At 42.7% G+C, this 21731-nt stretch overlaps 1 protein-coding gene across 1 annotated transcript in view; it reads right to left on the bottom strand.

Annotated features, from left to right (window-relative positions):
* Positions 1-21731, bottom strand: part of LOC144792329 (solute carrier family 2, facilitated glucose transporter member 11-like) — a 594529-nt gene that overhangs the window by 401360 nt on the left and 171438 nt on the right. Inside the window, exons 5-6 of the mRNA XM_078667287.1 lie at positions 19700-19824; positions 4887-5016 (exon numbers count right to left, since the gene is read on the bottom strand). Coding sequence (XP_078523413.1) covers positions 4887-5016; positions 19700-19824 — 255 coding nt within the window. The remainder of the gene's footprint in view (positions 1-4886; positions 5017-19699; positions 19825-21731) is intronic.

The following is a 21731-nucleotide window of genomic DNA, read 5'->3' as shown; positions in this document are numbered from 1 at the left end:
ATTCGTTATTTACCATGGAATACTATTCCATGGTAAATAACGAATTCCAGTGTACATGCACATCTGTGCATGTACACCTGTGCCATGTGGCACACAGACATGCCCTAAGGGCATGTCTGTGTGTCACATGGCACACAAACCAGGAACAGGGGTGCAACAGGGTGTCAAAGTGACACCCTGTCACCCTTGCAAATTCGGTAATTTTACCGATTCTGTAATTACAGAATCGGTATTTCCCATTGATTCCTATGGGCTTCAAAGCCCATAGGAATCAATGGGCAATACAGATTCGGTATTTACAGAATCGGTAAATACCGAATCTTAACGATTCGGTATTTACAGATTCTGAAATACCTACATCTCCCCCCTTCATATTTACCACTTCTTAAATACCGAATCGGTAAAATTCGGTATTTAAGAAGTGGTAAATAAGAATTACCTACATCGGGCCCTTAGGGTTTTAAAATATGACACCCATCCCCCATTTGTCTTTGCTGTTTCGCGGTTTCTAAGTGGTATGTGGCACAGACGAAGAAAATTTTTGTAAAGATTTCTTGTAATTACATTACTGCATTCAATGCTCATCTTGATAACTACTAAATGTTTAATTCGATTTTAGATGCTTGAATCTTATTGGATATGTATTTATTGTTTTATTTATTCTATGTGCAATGTATGTATTTTATCTGAACTTTTATGGTCTGTGGTGACCGAAATAAAGTTATTGATGATGAAAAGAAATTCTCCACAGAAGCCTTACATTATGAATCTCTGATCCAATTGCGGTTATTCATACAGGGATTCCAGCAATCATAAAACTGTTATCAAACACTTTCCCCTCTTCTGTGCATGAGTATGCGAGAACTCAGTCTGCTGTCAACTCATAACTTAGCTGCATATTTCGACCTCAACAATCCACTTCTCGATGGCTCCACTCATCAACATGCTCTAATGCAGTTTTGAAATTCTGATTCAACTGTCACATTTCATCATGAAGTGGTTGTGGGACACACTGCTATCGCTTCTATCTACCTAGGGGCAAATTGACACCGCTGGCCAAACTTTGCCTTCAGGATCATCCCTCCTCGCCGCAACAGACGACATCCACACCCTACTGGACAAAGGAGACAAAGGAGACAAAAGAGGAACAGTAGCCCTCATCCTCCTTGACCTCTCAATAGCATTCGACACAGTCTCCCACCGCACCCTAATACGCAGAATCCATGACGCAGGAATCGAGGACAAGGCCCTCCACTGGATCTGCTCCTTCCTCTCTGGCAGAATGCAGCAGGTCAGACTCACCCCTTTCCTCTCGGACCCTACACCTACCACCTGCGGAGTCCCCTAGAGCTCCTCCCTCAGCCCGACACTCTTCAACGTCTACATGGCTCCACTCACCCCCATCAACAGAACCTATGGACTCAACATTGTGTCATACGCAGACGACACCCAACTCATCCTCTCCCTATCCAACAAACCCAACACCGCCGGACACAACTTTTAAGAAGGCATGGGGTAGCCATTGCCAAATGGATGAAAAACCGCTGCCTACAACTAAACAAAACAGAAGTACTCATCATGGGCCCAAACCCGATGCCTGGAGCAACACCTGGTGCGACACCTGGTGGCCCCCCGCCCTTGGAAACCCGACAGCCCCCACGGACCACCACATAACCAGGGAATCACCCTGGACTCCGAGCTCAAAATGGACCATTAGATCAACTTTGTTTCGTCTTTCTTCTTCCACACCCTCTGCCTCCTTCATAAGACCTTCAAATGGATCCCCCTCGAACACAGAAAGACCGTCACTCACGCCCTGGTCACCAGCAGACTCGACTACAGCAATGCACTCTACGCCAGAATGAACAAAAACCTCACTGCCAGCTACAGAACATCCAGAACACCACTGCAAGACTGGTTCTCAACCTGCCAAAACACTGCCACATCTCCCAGCACCTGCGCAGACTCCACTGGCTCCACGTCAAGGCAAGAATCGCCTTCAAGATAATCACCCACGCACACAAGGCCCTCCACAGCACCGGACCAGCATACCTGAACAGCCGCCTCAAATTCCATGTACCCCAAAGGAACCTACGATCAGCCAAGCTCTCCTACGCCATGGTCCCCCACACCAGAAAGACCAGATCAGGAGGCCGCTCCTTCTCCTTCCTCACGGCCAAAGCCTGGAACACCCTTCCGCTCCACCTCAGACAGAAAACACACCCCCTAGGGCCTTGAGGCCCTTATGGGTGAGTAGTCACGCTTTAACAAATTCCTGATTGATTGATTGATTGATTGATTGATTGATTGATTGATTGTGTTCTCTGAACTAACTGTTGTACAGAATTCAGGTTTCTTTGTCTTCAAGCTTGTCCCAGGTCAGTGGAATTTATACTTCCATGCTGTGGGTTGAAATCTGACAGTATATCAAAAACATCTCCCCAGCGATGTGTTAAAGCTCTTCATTTGGACCACACACCTGAAATTGTATTTTTGGCATTCATATTGGAGTTCTCTCAAGTTTTTAGCTGTGCATCTGAGATCCAACATCCAACATATAGACTGTGTGCCTAAAGTGAATCTAACATTTACTGCTGTATACTGATTGATGGCAAACCAGAATTATATCTCTCTACCTGTTAACAGCAGCTGTCTTCAAACTCCTTCAAGATCGTATATCCTACAGTGCAGCAATGTATTTCACAAATTAATTCAATGGACCGAAAGACGACCTTCCGAATTTAACACTTCCCATCATCCCCACTCTACATCTAACTAAGTCTGTTCTCAGTGGGTTCCAGTATGCTATATTATTGCCACCCTCAGCTGAAGGATAACTCTTCTAACAGTCACAAAAAAACACCTTTTCTACTTGTCCATCAAACACACAAACGTTAGTGGGAGACATGCTTGCAGTATGTTTACTCACTAGCAATTACTCAGGGTAAGATTTCAGCTCATCGTTCATTTTCATGTAACCTAAGTTTGAACCCAGCCCTCTGCAAATCAGCCTTGACCTTTAGCCCGAAGTGGCAAGGGTTGCTGTGTCACTGGATTCAAGCTATACCTGACTAAGGAGCCCTATTAGACTCTTCGCTCTACATCTACTGTCAATGATGCCCGGCAGAAAAAGATCTGCACTTTGCACTAGAGCATCAACAGCTTGCAGTGACCACCAGTGCAAAGCTCCAGCCATGACAGTCTGCAATGCCAACAGGAACTCTGAGCTACATTGATGACCGTCTGCAACACTCTTCCTGCTCCTAACGGCCCTTTCCAACGTGAAAGGAATTGTGTACACTGGCCTTTGAAGGTAACTTTTTCAGCAGGACTAACCTGGTCCCTGTATCCATCCCGTGCTCCATTGTGGATGGCCGGAGCTTGTGATTTTCACCCGGTCTCAGAAGAACAGCTAGCTGGGAGTGGGACTTTTAGCTTTTTGGCAGTATTTTCACCTAAATCTTTAGAACTGCATCTCTCCGGTTTTACTGATTGGATTTTTGTGGTTTTGGTGTAAAATGATTGACTACATTTTATTCTGTTTTTCTAAATTGATGGGGGATTTTCTTGTGTTGTGTTTTCACTTTATTACTGTTTGAAGTGCTGCATACATACTTTACACTTTTGCTTTAAGTTAAGCCTGGCTGCTTTTTTGGCAGTCTACCAGAAGCCCACGTTAATTTGCGCTTTGCTTGTGTTTCAACCTGATAGAGTTTGTTGTTGCTGCTTGAGTAAAGTTTCATCCCCTGAGCCATTAACCCAATTGCCCAACAAAAGCTTTGCCTTGAGATTGATGAGTCACAATTGATTTTGTTTCTTATTTTCCATTGAGTTCATCATCCACTTTGAAGCCTTTTTGGGCCTGATTTTACCTCTTTTTTCTCCAGCTGCAAATCTTATTTTTGATTCTCTGCTTTTGAAGATCTTACTCCTTGCTTTTTCTCCATCCTGGTTCATGGTAATTTAGTGCCAAACCTACCAACCCTTGCCCAACTCAACCCCTGCCTAACCCAGCACGTCAAAAATCACCTTGATTGTCAGGGAGGTTATTAGCTTTCATTTTTCCTCCTTATTAGGGCCCTCTTAAGGAGGAACTTGTACCTTCCATCTGTACATACAATGCATGCTGTCACAGTTGCTACTGGAAGTAAGCACCCTTACATCCGGTAAAAAAGAAGGAAACGCAATAGGCCTCCACAGTTTCCAGCCCATGACTAGGACTTGGACGTATGCACTACACAATCACAGTGCGCCACCCCGAGGTGAGGCTTTTTTCAATTTTGGAACTTGAGAGCATCTTTTAGAATTTAGTAGATGCGATACCCCTTTTGGACATAACGGCCATGATGTTCACAGTATTACAAGTGCATTATATCACATGGCACTTGTAATATAGCGGAGGGAATATCTATCACATTTATGACAGAGAATCCCATCCAACAAACTCTAAATCAGGCCCTACACTTCCAATAATGGACAGTCAACAAGAGTTTGCACTGCTGCTGCTTTCGCTACCATTTTCTGGGTCTCCATTTTTACATTAACAGTATTGCAGCCTTTCTAGAAGATGGGTTTTATAAAGATGCACAAAACACATGCCTCATTTGACTCATTGTTTAACCACAGTCTGAAAGCAGGAGGTATTTAATGACTGGATGAATTGTGCAATACACACTGAATTAAAATGTTTTGGAAATATTACGAATACACACATTGTGATACAAAAGTTTGATGTGCCACATATTTATCGATTTACTTTTTTGATTACATGAACTCCACTTCTGAAGAAGGATTTATTAACCTTTAATGTTATAAGAGTGTATATGTAATAACTGATCCAAGATATGTTCAACAGACAAATGAACCTTAATAATGAAATGCAGTACCTCAGGCCAATAATTTGTCCAATTAAAATTCCTCCTGTGAAAAATATAACGCTCCATAACGCCATGGAACCTCTGAGGTGTTTGGGGGCAATCTCACCTAGGTATAAAGATTGAACAACAATACCGATACCTACAAACAAAAACATAAAAATAAGCTGATTAAGACTACAAAAAGGTGAAAAAGTTAGAAACTCAAAATGATGTTCTAATCTCTATGTAGCTAAAGGATGATTTGTATTTATAACAGCAATTTGAAAAGAAGATTTTACTGACCAGAAAAGGTGCTTATTTTTTTTTTACCATACTTTGGAATGGAAAGCTGTGAATGTGTATAATGACTTTCACATTGTATCTCTAATGCATTGCACTTTACCTCATCAGAAGGAGGCATTACCTTGTTCAGTTTAGCTGTGATAGACATTAACAGTAGGTGGAGGAAAAACAAAGAGGCATTTCCGAAGGGGTTCCTTATGTTTTAATTTAGGAGGAAATTCCTGCTGACATAATGATAGGTGAGTTGACCTGGAGCTTGGTCTCAGGTTCCATATGTGTCCTTTCTATTTGGAATGGAGGCTATGAACCTATTCCTGTGGGCTTTTCATAGCCTGGTGCCTTATGGGCAGGGACCACTGCTTCTAAATTTGAAGGGGTAAGGACCAATGCTACTATTTCCACAATGTGGTATTGTACATCCAGTTCAAAACTACATTGAGGTAGGTAGACCGTGCCTATGTGCAGTCAAGTTTTGGGGTATTCAGCGCCCTTTCGCTTTCTGGAAAGGAATTTGATCCAACCCTTTGCATGTGCAACTGTCTGACCTTTTCCAGGGTGAGAAAGGGCCGAGGGTAATTTTTTAGTGCTCACATTGCTGGCACTCAGGTGCACCATTCATGCACTAGTGCAAAATAGAAACTATCAAAGAGAGGGACTGTTGACATCAGCAATCAGCATCAATTTCTGCCCATGAACGAAGTTATATGGTCTGTACTCACTAATATCTATATCATCCATGCGGGTCTGTATAGTAAAGAGATTATGAATACTCCTTCTTGTGCCTGCATACACCAAAGCAGGATACCGGGGCTATAGTACTAGGGAGCTCACAATGACGCCTGAAATGTCAATTACCCCCACACGTTTCAAATGTATTCATATATTTGCAGTCTTATACAAAATGGACAAGATATAATGGGTGGCAATGCGCTCTTCATAGAGGTGATTTTACAAGTGCGAATAAAGACAGAGATGTTTCAATGTAGTCATAGATTTGAACATCTAAAGGTAAAAATACACAGTCCTTAAAATATAATGTAGCGAGGAGTGAAAGGAATGAAACCAATAGCTACAGAATTACAACAATATTTACATGCATACAAGCAGCAATACTATAGAAGCAACTAAAAATAAATAATGGATTATCATCCAAAAATTTCCATATGTTACATAACATGAGGTGGGGGATGTGAAACCATAATTGCAAGAATATAAGCCATATTTGCATAAATGCTAGCTGCAGTTCACATGGACTAGAAAACAGTTTGTATCTAAACTTTATCCTGTCATGGGGCATTCATTGTAGAAAGTAACACTTGACCAAGAGGGTCTTCTATTCCCTTTTGAACTCTTCATATTATAAGTTTTCCAAATGGTGGGTTGAGTGAAATCCACTCTCTGGGAGCTCTTTTGCCCTATTAAAGGCTAGTATTTGAGGGAGAAAGACGTTGGTGCTCTGAAGGGGATGTTGGCCCACTGAGATGACAGTGCCAAGGTTAGATATTTAGGGCCAGATGTAGGTCGCCAATTACCGGTCGGTAACGGCCGATTTCGGCCGTTACCGACCGGTAATTGGTTTTCGAGATGTAGGGGCCAATATTTTACATATTTTGTAAATTTACCGAAACAGTAAATTTACCGAATCTGTAAAATACCGAATCGGTAATTTTACCGATTCGGTAAAACCCAGATGTAGGTAGCACTGTTTACAGTGCTACAGGCCTTCAGAATTCGGTATTTTACCACCCAATGTAATTGGGTGGTAAAATACTGAATTCAGGTGTGCATGCACACCTGTGCCATGTGACACACAGACATGCCCTTAGGGCATGTCTGTGTGCCACATGGCACACATGCCTGTATTTGGGGTGCTAGAGGGTGTCAAAGTGACACCCCCTGCACCCTTGCTGAAATCGGTATTTACCGAATCGGTAAATACCGATTCGGTAATACCCATTGATTCCTATGGGCTTCAATGCCCATAGGAATCAATGGGCATTACCGAATCGGTATTTACAGAATCGGTAAATACCGAATCTTAACGATTCGGTATTTACCGAATCTGACATACCTACATCTCCCCCCCTCTATTTTAACACTTTTTAAATACCGAATCGGTATGATTTGGTATTTAAGAAGTGGTAAAATAAAATGACCTACATCTGGCCCTTAGTGGGAAATTTACTAAGATTGTATACTGTGTTTGTGTCACAAAAGTGACGCAAATCGGCTCAATTCTTTTTGTCTTATTTTTTCCAGCGCTAAACTTGTTTAGCACTGTAAATAAAGTGAAAGTAATGCAAAGCAGTGCATATTACTGCTTTGCATTCCCTTGAAACCACCCAAGGTTTCTGATGCAAAACCTAGTTTACTAAATAATTAGATAGGGTTTAGTGCCAGAAAATAGCACACCCTTCAACCAGTCGCTATGAAGGAAAAGGGCTTTTTTTCTCTTTTATTTTCCGACTTTGCATGTGTGCTGCACTGTACAGCACACATACAAAGTGGGAAAATGTTTAAAATTAGTCTAAGAAAAGTATTTCATACTCGAAGGGTATCCTTCCAGAACAAAACCTATGCTTGACTCATGGAGACACCCTTGCACTTTGGCACAGAGGTGTCTCTGTAGCATACTGTAGCTTATTTTAGTGCTGGCGCTCTAGAGAGGGGAGGAGAGTGCTATATTTCAGTAAATTTGGCGCTCTCCTGCTCTCTCCTTCTCACGCTGCAGAAGCACAGCATTTGCAGCTGTTGCACTGCTCTGCATGAGAAATTGGTAAATCTACCCCTTTGGGGCACATGCATCAAGCTAGGCAACTGCAATTCCTTAAAAGCGTTTATTAAGGAATCGCTATTAAGGAATCGCAATTGCCTTTGCATGTAGGTTTCGCAAAAATATTAGCAATTCGTACACTTTCCTTAATTGCGAATCACAAATTGTGATTCGCCATTAAGGAATGGCTTCCCAATCATTCCTATGGACCTAGAGGCCCATAAGAATGAATGGTATTGCATGTACAATTGCAAGTACCAAATAGGAACTCGCAAATTGCGCATGCAATTTCGAGTGTGCAAGGGGTCAAAAGGCCATCCTGATGACCCCCAAAAAAGGTAAGTATGCACTTGTGGTGCACACACATGCCCTAAGGGCATGTGTGTGCACAACAATGCACTTTGAAAAATGCATTTATTTGCATTTTTTAAAAGAACTGCAAATTACCATAAACCTTAAGTTGTTGGTAATTTGTGAATCCAAATTGTGAAAACGCAATTTGCGAATGCGTAATGCTTCGCATTTAGCAAATCACAATTTGCGTTTCCTTAAATGCATTTGCAAAATAGGTCATCGCAAAATTCGCTATTACCTATTTCGCGAATTGCCTTTGGGTTGATGCATCCCAAATGGCAAAATACTGGTCACGAAGAGAGAATAGGCCCCTTTGTGACCGGTATTTTGCTTGATGCATATGCCCAATAGTCTTTTAAAGTGTACAGCTTGTGAGATGACTTATGGTTTGAAGATATTCCTTGTCAGGCCAGTGAGATAAGAAATATCAAGTGGTGAGCAAACTTCTTCCAGGCCGTGACCAACCTGGCAAATGCAAAAAGAAAAGATGATGGACGGAATGCTGAACAAATCAAACTTTCACTCCCAGTCACAGATTTGGGTTAAATTTATAGTTGTTTTGCTTTCCATACTATTCCAGCCAGGGCCCAGCATTATGTAAATCAGTCTTGACCCTGCTCCCCATTGAAACAGTCCAGCCTGAACTGCCAGGCCAAGTCTGTCCTGGACCAGAAACAAGCATTCTAGGACCGATTTTGGGGTATCACCCCTCATCAGCCAGGCTGGCTTGAATCCAATGGCATAGCGAGCAAGGGATCCACGTCTGAATGTACCCTTTCCACTCAGGGCGAAGAATGCAAAACAAACACATGATGGATGTAATACATCAAACATTCACCAGCAGTCACAGATCTTGGTTAAACCCATTGTTTTTTTGCTTGCAAAGTCTTTCCAGTTTGGACCCAGTCATTCTTGACCTTGCTCCCCATGTGAACAGTCCGGCCGAACTGCCTGAAGTGGGCCTTGTGAACTACCGGCCAAACACTCCTAGCCCTCGGCTGAGACACTACCTTCACACTTAGAAACTTTTCTGGAGCTTTTTTCCTCGAGGTCCCTCGAAGCTCCCAACCCCTCCGGATTCGGTGAGGGTTCGCCGGCTTGACTTGTGACGAAGTCCCGATCAACTTCCCTGGAGTGATGGAAGGCAGGCGGCCTGGCTCTCGCAGTTGGTCCCGGTCACCTTTTCTACAAGCAGACTTAGTAACTTTTCTGGAGCTTTTTCTCGCGGGGCCTCTCAATGCTCCTCATGTAGCCAGATTCGGTGAGGGTTTGCCGGCTTCAGATTTTCTCTAGTCCCGGTCAATCTCTGGAAGTTGGAGTGATGTAGCTTTTAGCGGGACGAACCTCGTTGGCTTGGCCAGCTCGCGATTGAAGGCGGTCGGCCTGGCTGGCCAGATTGAGTCTGTCCCTCTATGGATCTTTTTTTCAAAGTTGCTTCAAAGTTCTCCAAATTTCTTGAACTTCTTCCTGAAATTCCTCAAGGGGTCCCAAAGTGTCTCAAACCCACTCCAATGGTCTGGAAGCTCCAAGATGGTCCTTGAAAGTTGAGGACTTCAGTTCCCACAATCCACTGGTACAAAACCCTTACAAATCCATTTGTAGTTCACCAAGGTGTAGATTTAGTTGAAGTTCCAGATGAGCTCTTTTAACTTGTAGCTTTCAGGAAGTCCACTCTTTAGTTCTTTTTCAGCAAGATAATCCACAGGGCTGTAGTTTCAGATGGTGCAGTCTTCAGAGGTCAGGCATTAAAAATCTTTACACACCAAAACCTCTCAACAGGGCACTTCTTGCTTCAGCAAGTTTCAACCAGCAGATATGGACTCTAGCTCTACTCTATATGACGGAAGGAATGCAAATCAGTCATGACCTTGCACCCCATGGAAACAGTCCAGGCTGAACTGCCAGGTCCTTCCTGGACCAGAAAAAAGCACCCTCTGGCCATTTCGGGTGTCACTCCTCATTAGCCAGGCTAGCTTGAATCCAGTGGCATGGCGAGCACAAGACCCACATCTAGGCATACCCTTTGCACTTAGGGCAACAAATACAAAAAGAGCAGATGATGGAAGGAATGCTGATGAAATCAAACATTCACCCTAAGTCACCGATCTGAGTTAAACTGTTGTGTTTTTGCTGCCATGCCATTTCCAGTTTGGACCCAGCCATATACAAATCTGTCTTGACCCTGTTCCCCATAGGAACTGTTGAGCCTGAACTGCCAGGCCAGGTCCTTTCTGGACCAAAAACAAGCATCCTGTGACCCTTTTCTGGGTGTCACCCCTCATTAGCCAGGCTAACTTGAATCTGGTGGCATAGGGAGCAAGAGACCCACGCCAGGGCATACCCTTCCTACAAATGACAAATGCAGAAAGAACACATGATGGGTGGAATGGTGAACACATCAAACATTTACCCCCAGTCACAGACAAACCTGACAGCTGTAGCAAGTGCTTCCTTGAGGGGAGGAGCTATTGAATTTTGAGAATTCATATTAGTTGTGAATCACCATAGTCCAACCTCAAGAACATAAGGGAATGAACTACTTTTCTGAAATCAATGCCTTGGGTGAAAGACATACCTATGCACAGTTTTAACTCACACTCCTGTGTACATCTCTTTCCTGGAGTTGTAAGAGTGCATGAGCAAAGTTTATTAGCTCAGTAAGAGGAGGGCAATGTGGAGAAGCCACAAGTAAATCATCCCTTGGAAAAAGTACAGTCTTATTTAATGCTATAGAAATATTAAACTTCTGCTTACCATTTTTTTAGGGTGGGGGAAGTTTTATATAGTGCGAATTTGACCAGAGGGTATCAGAGTGCGTTATACGAGCAATATACACAAAAGGAGATCAGTCACACTTTTTTTTTCAAGTACACTATGTGGTTGCAAAGGAAGCACAAAAACTTTATTAAAAACAGCCAGCCCAAACCCTCAACAAGTTGTGGCATGCTTCATCATAGGGCTCCTACTGAACGCCGTTGTGCAAACACTAGAGGCGGAGCACTAGGGTGGGATAGACAATACAAACAATTAGAAGAAGTAAGAGAAAAGGATCCTACAAAGGTGCAGACAGATAGTGATTTTAAACCTGACTATGATATATCGTCATTATAGTTGTAGTCCTAGATTCCCTAGTCAGATATAAAAAAGGGTACTAAATTACCCTCGGATGGTGGTGGTGCAAGTAAAGTATGTACTCACCACCCCTCCATTCTGCATAGATGTCAACATGTTTCTGCCTGCTTCCTTAACCGGCATTCATCAGGACAAACAGGATCCCTATGCTACTTCTTCAAATTAAAAATCCCATCTAGTAGACCCACTGTACAAGGTATCACCCCACCTGTAAGTCTGGAGCATTTGGATACATCAGATGGTAACTGTATATGGAAAGAATAAAAAAACAGTGAAAGCAATCTGTACAGTGATGGATCAATATATTCATAAGATAAAGTGAAAAAATTTGATCTCACAGTGCTAGACCACATAAAAACGACCCATTACGTGTGAATAGGGTATTTCAAAGTTCTCAAATACCACACCCTAAACAATGGGCACACAGTGGCCCTCTCTACCGTATATATCATGATCACAAACTGTGAGTGACATACGTTTATAAAATAACGTGCTTCAAATATTCATGCTGATAAGAAACACATCCGTAAAAAACAAAATGTGAAGGCACCATGCCCCACATCATACTCGTAGTTTTAGGCATATCTTAAGTGTGGTCTCCCTGGGTCATACTTTGTGTCCTTTCAATCGGTGCACCTTACCAAGTTCATTATGATGAGTGCTAGAAATGGCACTATAGGGGGCCCGATGTAAGTATGTGTTGTGATAAAGTTATGCTGTGATGATAGAAATCCAAGTCAAGCGTTAATACAGAAACATTGGACTATTAATTAGCACATATAGGGAGCCTTACACTAGATTGTGGCGGGTGGGTATCTGAATCCTCCAGGAATGTTAGAGGCAGAGCACTAGTAAGGAAAAAGATCTACTTTAATGATATGTAATCTATTGTCTTCCCAGGGATGTCCATGGGATATCATCATTGAGCCCTGTCTCAAGAGTGTGAATCCTGTAGACCCACTTTTGTTAACATATGAATAAAGCATGTGAGAGGTCCCGCGTGTTGGGTGAAATGAAAGGTTTGTCCAACACAGTTCAATTGATGTCCTCCACAGTTTGGCCCTTTTCCGCATAGTGTGATGTGAGGCGCGTGGTTGTCCCAGCACAGCGAATGTTGCTTCTGTGCTCCATTATTCTCACTTTGACCTTTCTACATGTCATATCAACATAAATCAGGCCACAAGGACACTTAATTATGTAGATGACATTAGAGGACTTACAATTAGTGTGCACTCTCTGTTCCCACATTGGCGTTCAGTAGCAGCCCTATGATGAAGCATGCCACAACTTGTTGTGGGTGAGAGCAGTATTTAATAATGTGTTTGTGCTTCCTTTGCAACCACATATTATACTGGAGGAGGATGAGATAGGGCTGAATTCTTCTCCCCCGTTTTTCTGTGTGTAATGTACTTAGCACAGCTGCTGAGCCATAGGGGCTTCAGTGTCCTCTGGTGTCCTGGTGGGCAACTTATGTAGTAGTGGCTAAACATATTGGGGCCGATTAGGATGGTGGACGGACTTGCGTCCGTCCGCCATCCCAGAGGTGGAGGGACCGTCCGCATGGGCTGCGGCGGTCCCTCCGTGCAAATTAGGATGTGACCGCCACCCTGGCGGTCACATCCTGGATATTTAACATTGCGGCGGGTGCTGCTTCAAGCAGCACCCGCCGCAATGTTAAAAGTGCATGTTTAACATTTACATGCACAAAGCGCAGGCACCGCGCGGTGCCTGCCGCTTTGTGCATGTAAATGCTGGGGGGTCCCTTAGGTACCCCCCATGTGCACCCCCCACCCGCCTACACCCTGGGGGCCCGCAACGGGCCCCCAAAATCAAAAGTACACATGCTTTTCCACGGCGGAAAAACCGCCGCGGAAAAGCATGTTTACAAATGTTTCCTAATTTGGCTGGCGGTGTCTGATAGACACTGCCAGCCAAATGAGAGCTTTCCGCCGCGGTTGTAATCCGACCGCGGCGGAAAAGCAGCGGACAGAAACCAAGACCCACCAGCCATCGTAATGCGGCGGTGGGTCTTTGGTGACTCCGCAGAGGATTTTCCGCCTCCTCCGGGCCGGAGGTGGCTTCCGCCGGCCCGGAGGAGGCGGAAAATCCTCCATCCTAATCGGCCCCATAGTGTGTGCTGTTTTTGAACACTTCCGGAGCATATCATGGCACTAGACCAAGGCCTTGCTTTTTATAAGGAGGCAGTTTTGGAGATCTTGGCAGGACCATCATCATTAGGAGAGACAACTAATAACTAAGTTCTCACCCAAGGGGAAGGGTGGGACACTCTAATTGAACTTAGAAAAACACATGTCAAGGCCATCTTACATTGTGCTATCCTCACGGAATATTTGAGGGCAAATGCTGCGCCAAGGGGATTATTAGTAATAATAAACCCCTTATCTTTTTGGAAGACCCTTCTTTTAGGAATGATTGGGCAGTAATTGCATGGAAGTGCACCAGAGATTGGTTAGTTTAAAGTATAACCACAGCACAGAAGATTGCAGATACACAGCTTATACAGATACAGAGTAGTGAGCAGGGGTTGAAGGCAAGTGCAGCCTTGACCACAGACAAAAAGAAACTTGAGGAGACTAACAAAGAGACCAGAGAGCATAAGGATTATCTTATGCAATCCAAGATCTCTAAGTTACAGAATGCCTTGAAGAAGTTCTCAAAAGACAAGATCTATCCATATACTACAAATGAGTATGTAGAAAAAAGATAAAAGAGGCAAAGAAAGGGCAACAGGGAGGACGTTGACGTTCTGACTCTATGAGCTCAAACAGTGATGGTTAGTGAGTTTGATAATAGACCAAGGAGAAGGGAAAGAAGTAGAGGCAGAGGACAGTATCAAGGCACTGGATTTAACTATAACCCAATGTACCAGAATTACCCAGGACAAGGGTTTGGGTGGCCGCAGATGTACCAACCATACCCACCGATGCAGGGTCCTAACAATAACCAACACTTTCCGCAGACACCAGGTCTCCCTTTTTTATGCAAAGGCAGGGGAAAGCAAAGAGGAACACTGGGGGTCTAGTGGGAGGATCTCACTCAGAGGGTGACCAGGGTCATGGCACGGGACACCTCACCGGGCACCAGCCCGGAAGGAATCTAGTGATTAACCTCACGGATAGCCAATTGACAACTCCCCAAGAGACATTGCTCAATAATAATAATAATAATAAGGGAATTTTGTATAGCGCTTGGTTACAACTTCAGACTGCATCAGGAGCTCTCTGACTTCTTTAGGTCTGTGAGACTGAAGGTTTTCTTTGACGGCCGGGAAATTTTGTGTGACTTCTTTTTTAAACCATTGGTCCAAAGTATAATGGCTTACCTCAAAGACACCACTGAGGTTCTCAACCTTCTCAGTGATATGGACTTCAACCCTGGTGAGGATTATTTGGTGGGATTAGACATAGAATCCTTCTTCACCAATATTCCTCAACTAGAGACCTTACAGGTGGTGGAAGAGCTACTCTTTGAACAGGACTGGTAATACGAGACCCACAGGCCATTGATTTTACATCTGGCAGAGTTAGCATCACAAGAAACTTCTGTGAGTACATGGGGACCCACTACTTACAAACAAATGGGACTTCAATGGGGAGTACGTTCGCGCCAAACCTGGTGGGGCTGTATGTAGCTATCTTCAAATAGAAAAATATCTTTGATGAAGGTAACCCATGGACACACAACATCCGTGTCTGGAAACGTTTTATAGATGATGTCCTCCTCATATTTAAAGGCAATGAGGAGCCTATAACAGAGTTTATGCAATGGCTTAATAGTCAGAACCCTTTCCTGCATTTCACCAGCACTATTAACAAGGGGGCCTCCCTTTTCTGGACTTAGTGATGAAGGGAAACTGTACGCAAGAGTCCACCACAAACCCACAGACAAAAATGGTCTGCTTCAGTTTGGGAGCTTTCACCCCAAATCCCTGAGGGAAAATCTCCTGGTGGGGCAGTTCCTGCGACCACCCCCTTTTGTACCACTCAGTTCCTGTGACTTCGCAGAAACATCTTTGAACCAGAGAACTTCAGGGAAGAAGCGGCCCTTCTCTCTGAAAAACTGAACAACAGAGTTTACCCTAGGCAAGTGGTTCATAGGGCAGAAGAGGGCATGAAACTGCCAGAGGGATACCCTGTTGGAAAAAGTTGAGAGGCCTGGGAAGAAGAACACCATCTATGCTACAACATTTAACACTTCCTCTGATGCAATAAAACGTATCATCTTAAAACAATGGCAGATACTGAATTCCAGTGGCCTCCGTCTTGAGAGACCATCGTTCTCTTTCAGAAGAAGGTCAAACATCAGGGACCACTTGGTTCATTTTAGAATGCAAAACAATCCCTGGGGGGACCCTCGGGGGACCTGAGACCTTCCGCCTGTCACAGCCACACGAGGTGTGGCTCATGTGACGTGTGTAGATTGACCAGCAAGAGCATTGATGTGGGCCTAAATCATCCATGGGAACAGAGAGTGCACACTAATTGTAACTCCTCTAATGTCATCAACGTAATCAAGTGTCCTTGTGGCCTGATTTATGTTGGTATGCCATGTAAAAAGGTCACAGTGAGAATAATGGAGCACAGGAGCAACATTTGATGTGCCAGGACAACCACGTGCCTCACATTGCACTATGCCGAGAAGGGCCACACTGTGGAGAACATCTATTGAACCGTGTTGGATAAACCTTTCATTTCACCCAACACGTGGGACCCCTCACATGCTCTATTCATACGTGAACAAAAGTGGGTCTACAGGATTCGCAGTCATGAGGCAGGGCTCAATGATGATATCCCATGGACATCCATGGGGATACAATAGATTATATATCATTATAGTACATCTTTTTCCTTACTAGTGCTCTGCCTCTAACATTACTGGAGGACTCAGGGCCTCACCCTCCACAAACTAGTGTAAGGCTCCCTATATGTGTTACTTAGCAGTCTAATGTTTCTGTATTAACGCTTGACTTGAATTTCTAACATCACAGCGTAACTTTATCACAACCGATACTCACATTGGGGCCCCCTACAATCTTGCAATGTCACACTGATACGGATAGGTCCACCTTTCTGTAGTTATTTACTTGGAAAAATATTAATGGAATACCATGTATTCTTTAGCCCATTTTGCCATAATAATGGAATTATTTCAATTCCCTTGCCTGTTTTGTCCCTTTAACCTCACCCTGCATTGTAGGTTTTTACTTTTACGGTGGCTAGGTCAACGACGTCCCTATCACGCATCGATGGATGTATAGGTTAGTGTTCTAGCAGTCTCTCTCGTCATGGGGCGCATCACATCTTACACAGCGCCCACGAGACGGGAAGTGAATGCCTATCTATAGACGCTGGTTACCCCCAGCCTGTGTATCTTCATGGCACCCAGAGAGACCGAGAAAGTGGCGGTGAACTACCCTTGATAAAGTAAGGAGCATTGGGGTGTTACAATCCTTTGAGAGAGTCGGATTTGGGGGCATTTGCTTCACTCTCTCGAGCAGTAATTCCTGTCTCCGCTAACTTGGTGTCAGCGGACATTTAGGCTTGTCTATAATATGCACAATCGCAATCAACAGTTCATTATTACCTCAAATATCATTCTTCAGCTCACTAACCAATACCGCTTTTGTATTATCACTTGTGCAGCACCCAACTGGGTCCCCATGTGAGTATCCCCTTTATCCTTTCTCACTTTACCGGAGTCTCACTTATTTCACTGTCTCACGAGGCTGAACAATCTCCATCAGGTACTCTCCATTCCATCATAGTCCTTTTCTAAGGATCTTAGCTGACATATAGCATTCTAAGCGTATGTCTTCTTTTCTTTTTCTGATCATTAGATTGTCCCCATATCCCTTGGTCCTGAAGAGACCCTGTACTGTAAAAGGGTTGAAACGTTGTCGACTGTATTTTATAGCAAACAAGTTGAACAGCTCTGACTATTGTACACAGCAGCTGGAATCATTACCAAGTCACTCTTTAGTCATCTTTAATAATTGTGGAAACCAATTTGTATACTTTACATGTTTTTCACTGTTTGTTTTATGGTTCCATTTCACTTGGGGACAAAAAAGCACCATTGATTTTCTTGATTTGTGTATATATCAGTTTGAATTTTACAATTCTGATAAAAAAAATCAATGTGACTACAAAGTCTGCAAGACCTTCTTTCTTTCTGACATCACCTTAACCCGTTTGGTGATTGCGATTGTTCATTATATTATTATTCTAGACTAGCCTAAATTTCCGCTGGAACCATTGTTTCTGTTACATATGACATACCCTGGTTCCTAGTGAGTAGGGTTCCCCTTGTTCTTGTACTCCGCTTACTTGGTGGCATTTACGTTGGAGTGCTGAGCTATGGCTCAATCGATTACTGACATCAATCCGGACAGTATTGCCACAGGACTGCATATATCCTGGGATTTGGGTGGATTTGCTACACGCTCGTATACACAAGTAGTCAATCTATTTTCCGCTTACTTGGTGGCATTCACTTTGTATTGCTCAGCCTTGCCACTTTTGTTTACCGACATCAATCCGGGTAATAGTGTAGAAGGACTACGTGTATCCTAGAGGGATGAATACTTACTTGACAACAATTTTTCCTCACAGAGTGTGACTACAGGGGGTCGCCCTTTACTCCAGTGCCATTTCTAGCACTCATCATAATGAACTCGGTAAGGTGTTCTGAGTGAAAGGACATATATGACCCAGGGAGACCACACGTAATGATATGCCTAAAACTACGACTACGATGTGAGGCATCGTGCCTTCGCATTTAGTTTTTTATGGATGTGTTCCTTATCAGCATGAATATTTGAAGCATGGTATTTTATGAACGTATGTCACTAACAGTTTGTGATCATGATATATACGGTAGAGAGGGCCACTGTTTGCCCATTGTTTAGGGTGTGTTACTTGTGGATTTTAAAACACCCTAGTTGCCCCCCCCCCTTATGGGTCGTTTTTATGTGGTCTAGCACTGTGAGCACACATTTTTCACTTTATCTGATGTATATATTGATTCATTACTGTACAGATTGCTTTCACTATTTTTTTTATTCTTTCCATATACATTTACCATCTGATGAGTAATGTATCCAAATGCTCCAGACTTACAGGTGGAGTAATACCTTGTGCAGTGGGTCTACTATAGGGGATTTTTTAATTTGAGAAAGTAGCATAGGGATCCTGTTTATTCTGACTAATGCCGGTTAAGGAACCCGGCAGAAACATGTAGACCTCTATGTATAACTGAGGGGTGGTGAGTACATAATTTACTCACACCAGCCCCATCCGAGGGTATTTCATTATCCTTTTTTATATCTGACTAGGGAATCTAGGAATAAAACTATTATGACGATATCTCATAGCCAGTTTTAAAATCACTATCTGTTTGCACCTTTGTAGGATCCTTTTCTTTTCGTTCTTTCAATTGTTTGTATTGTCAACCCCTTCCTATTGCTCCGCATATAGTGTTAGTTTACGCAGAGGCATTCAGTAGAAGCCCTATGATGAAGCATGCCACAACTTGTTGTGGGTGAGAGCAGTTTTTTATAGAATGTTTGTGCTCCCTTTGCAGACACATATTATACTCGTAAAACACAATTGCGACTGATATTCGCCTTATCTCCTTTTGTGTATATATATCATGTTTGAGGAGGATGAAATAGGGATGAATCCTTCTCCCCCTTTTTTCTGTGTGTACTGCATTATACGAGCACCAGTTGTGTTACAGACATACACATTCATTATTTTAGGCATGGGGAGATTAAGTGATTTGCCCAGAATTACAGGATGTTGAGCAAGGATGTTGAGCGTCCCTGCTGAGACTCAAACCCGGTTCCCCAAATTCGAGGTTGACCGCTCTAGCCTGCCTTATCATAATTCCTATGAGTGTTCTACTTTGCCATGAATGTTAGTATGATGTATACCCAGACCAATGTTTTGGATTGTAAGGACCGTGTCCTGCATTAGAAGATGTGGGAGCTTTGACGACTATCATTATAACTTTATTGCACCAATGAAACTCTGAAGGATCAATAACTCAATTAAAAAAATATATTTGAAATATACTGATCAGGTATATGTTATGAGATATAGATTAGGGAGGGCGTTTTGGAGAATTTCATTTTAGTCAAAAAGCTAAATAAACATTTTTCTAAGGATAGGTGCATCTATCAGAAAGCATTGGATGAATACAAACAACTTGTGCGCCTTTAGCTGCTCTTCTACAAACTTCATTTTAAGAAACCACATACCTGCGTTTATGCCAATAAGGAATCTGCCAATGATCAGAAATTCAAACCATCCAGAAGGATATGCTATTCCCATGAAAACCATAGCAAGCAATGCTATGGAATTGTTTGTCAAAAGTGCTCCTTTTCTATAATAAAAAAAATATATAAAGATGAGTTTATCTTGTAATTCTTTTTTCCGTGATGACAACATTGTTTATAAATAATTTGACCGATTGCAGACTGATGGATGCAAGGAGAACCATCATTTATGAATCAGATATAGGGGTTTCAGATTGATGGTTCTCTAGATCCCATTTAAATGGTATGAATGTGGTCACACTCACGCATCTATTCATCGAGATCCCCCCCCCCCCCAATTAATGCATGCAGGTTGACAGCAGTGGATCACTTACCACTGCTTCATGCCGGTGTAAGGGGCAGATTTCTGCTTTGATGTGTTCTAGGCGATTTTAGGCCGAAGCAGAATAGGAGTTTGAGAAGTGTAGAAAGGTACATGGATGCTTTTGTTTTTAGGAGTAATCTCATTGTCTGTTTTTATTATGTATGAAATTGATATTTTTGATGTTTGACTGTGATTCTTTTATGGTGATTTTATTTACCAAATAAAGATCTATTGATTGACATGGATGAACAATGTGTGGTGAGGAAAGTAATAAGAAAAGGTTTATGTCTTGAATGTGAGAGTCTAATACAGTACTTACCAGGATCTGGGTGCATGTTTTGGAATTTTAATATACAGGGCTCTTTTTTGTTTGTATTTATTTGGAATGGAATCTTTCAACACAAATGGGATAGAAGGACACACTTGATTATGGAGAGGGAGACCTATTTGTATAAATGCATCTATGTATGTGATAGTTGTACAGCGCAAACTTAGCCAAAGGCAGTGGAGTACAGAAGAAGGTTATAGTGAAGTATACAGTCCACAGGTGATTTGAGCAGTAGATACTTTCTGGACTTTTACTGCAACATCATGCAGTGTTCTCTAAATAGGATAATTCTCAAATACTTCCTGAATTCGAACAGGGTTGGTGTAGTCCCGATGGATGCATGAATGTTGTTTCAGATCCTGGGTGAGAAGATGAAAAGGCATGTTGCCTTGTTTTTAATTTTTTACATTTCTTTATTTCCAAGTGATTATAGCCAAGTGACTTCTTATTGGGTGAAATACAGGGCACATGGCCATCAGCATTGATGAAATTGAACCAGGTTTGTACTACTTTTTGCTTGTGTTTCATGCCAAATATTATAAATTATGTCTTGGTCAAGTTGGACTTCAGGTAGGTGCTAGGTATCCAGGTCTGGATTAGGTGCAGGCATTTTTGGCATATTAGTTAATTTTGATGTTGTTAACAGGGACTAGAGCCCCAAGGGACTCCATGTTGTTGCTGAAGATGACATGCTGGAAGGATGTTCAATGGTGGGATAGGTACAAAGGATGAGAACATGGATGAGGCTCTGTGTGGGCTTCAGCCTGATATGTGATTAAGGCTAGTGAATAGCAATGCTAATGTGTTATCAAGATGGACACGGTGAAGAGAAGTGACTTACATCATCTTGAAGATCAAGGAATCATATTTAAATAGAACCCTTTGATTGGCTGACACTGACCCTGCTTGGTGAGAATTAAGGGTAATGTGTCAGAGTTTGTGGAGATACAATAATGTTCAGATGGCACTTTGGTGGTTTCTCCCACTGATAACCAAGATATGAGCAGAGAGTTTGTCAGGGATTCAACTCAGCAGTAGGCAATTGGAATAGAACATGAATATTTGGGTTATTGAAAAGTTAGAATTTAGAATCAGTATGGGTGGAGGTAATAAAGAACTCCAAATTCATGATGAAGTCGCATTGCTCCCCTCATGTCCAACAAAAGGAGAGGGTGTGAGGGTGTCAAGATATATGGAGAAATAGGTTGTGAGAATTAAAGTGGCAAACATTGCTGCTCAGTAAATAATTTTGTTCTTAGATGAGTTTAGCATGAGTGAGATAAAGTGTGCCACACCAACACCCTCTGGGTCACCTTAGCTAC

Source organism: Lissotriton helveticus, chromosome 11 (genome assembly GCF_964261635.1).
Source record: "Lissotriton helveticus chromosome 11, aLisHel1.1, whole genome shotgun sequence".
In the NCBI taxonomy this organism is placed as follows: domain Eukaryota; kingdom Metazoa; phylum Chordata; class Amphibia; order Caudata; family Salamandridae; genus Lissotriton; species Lissotriton helveticus.
Note: the sequence above shows the minus strand (reverse complement) of the source record. Positions and strands in the feature narration are given on the sequence as shown.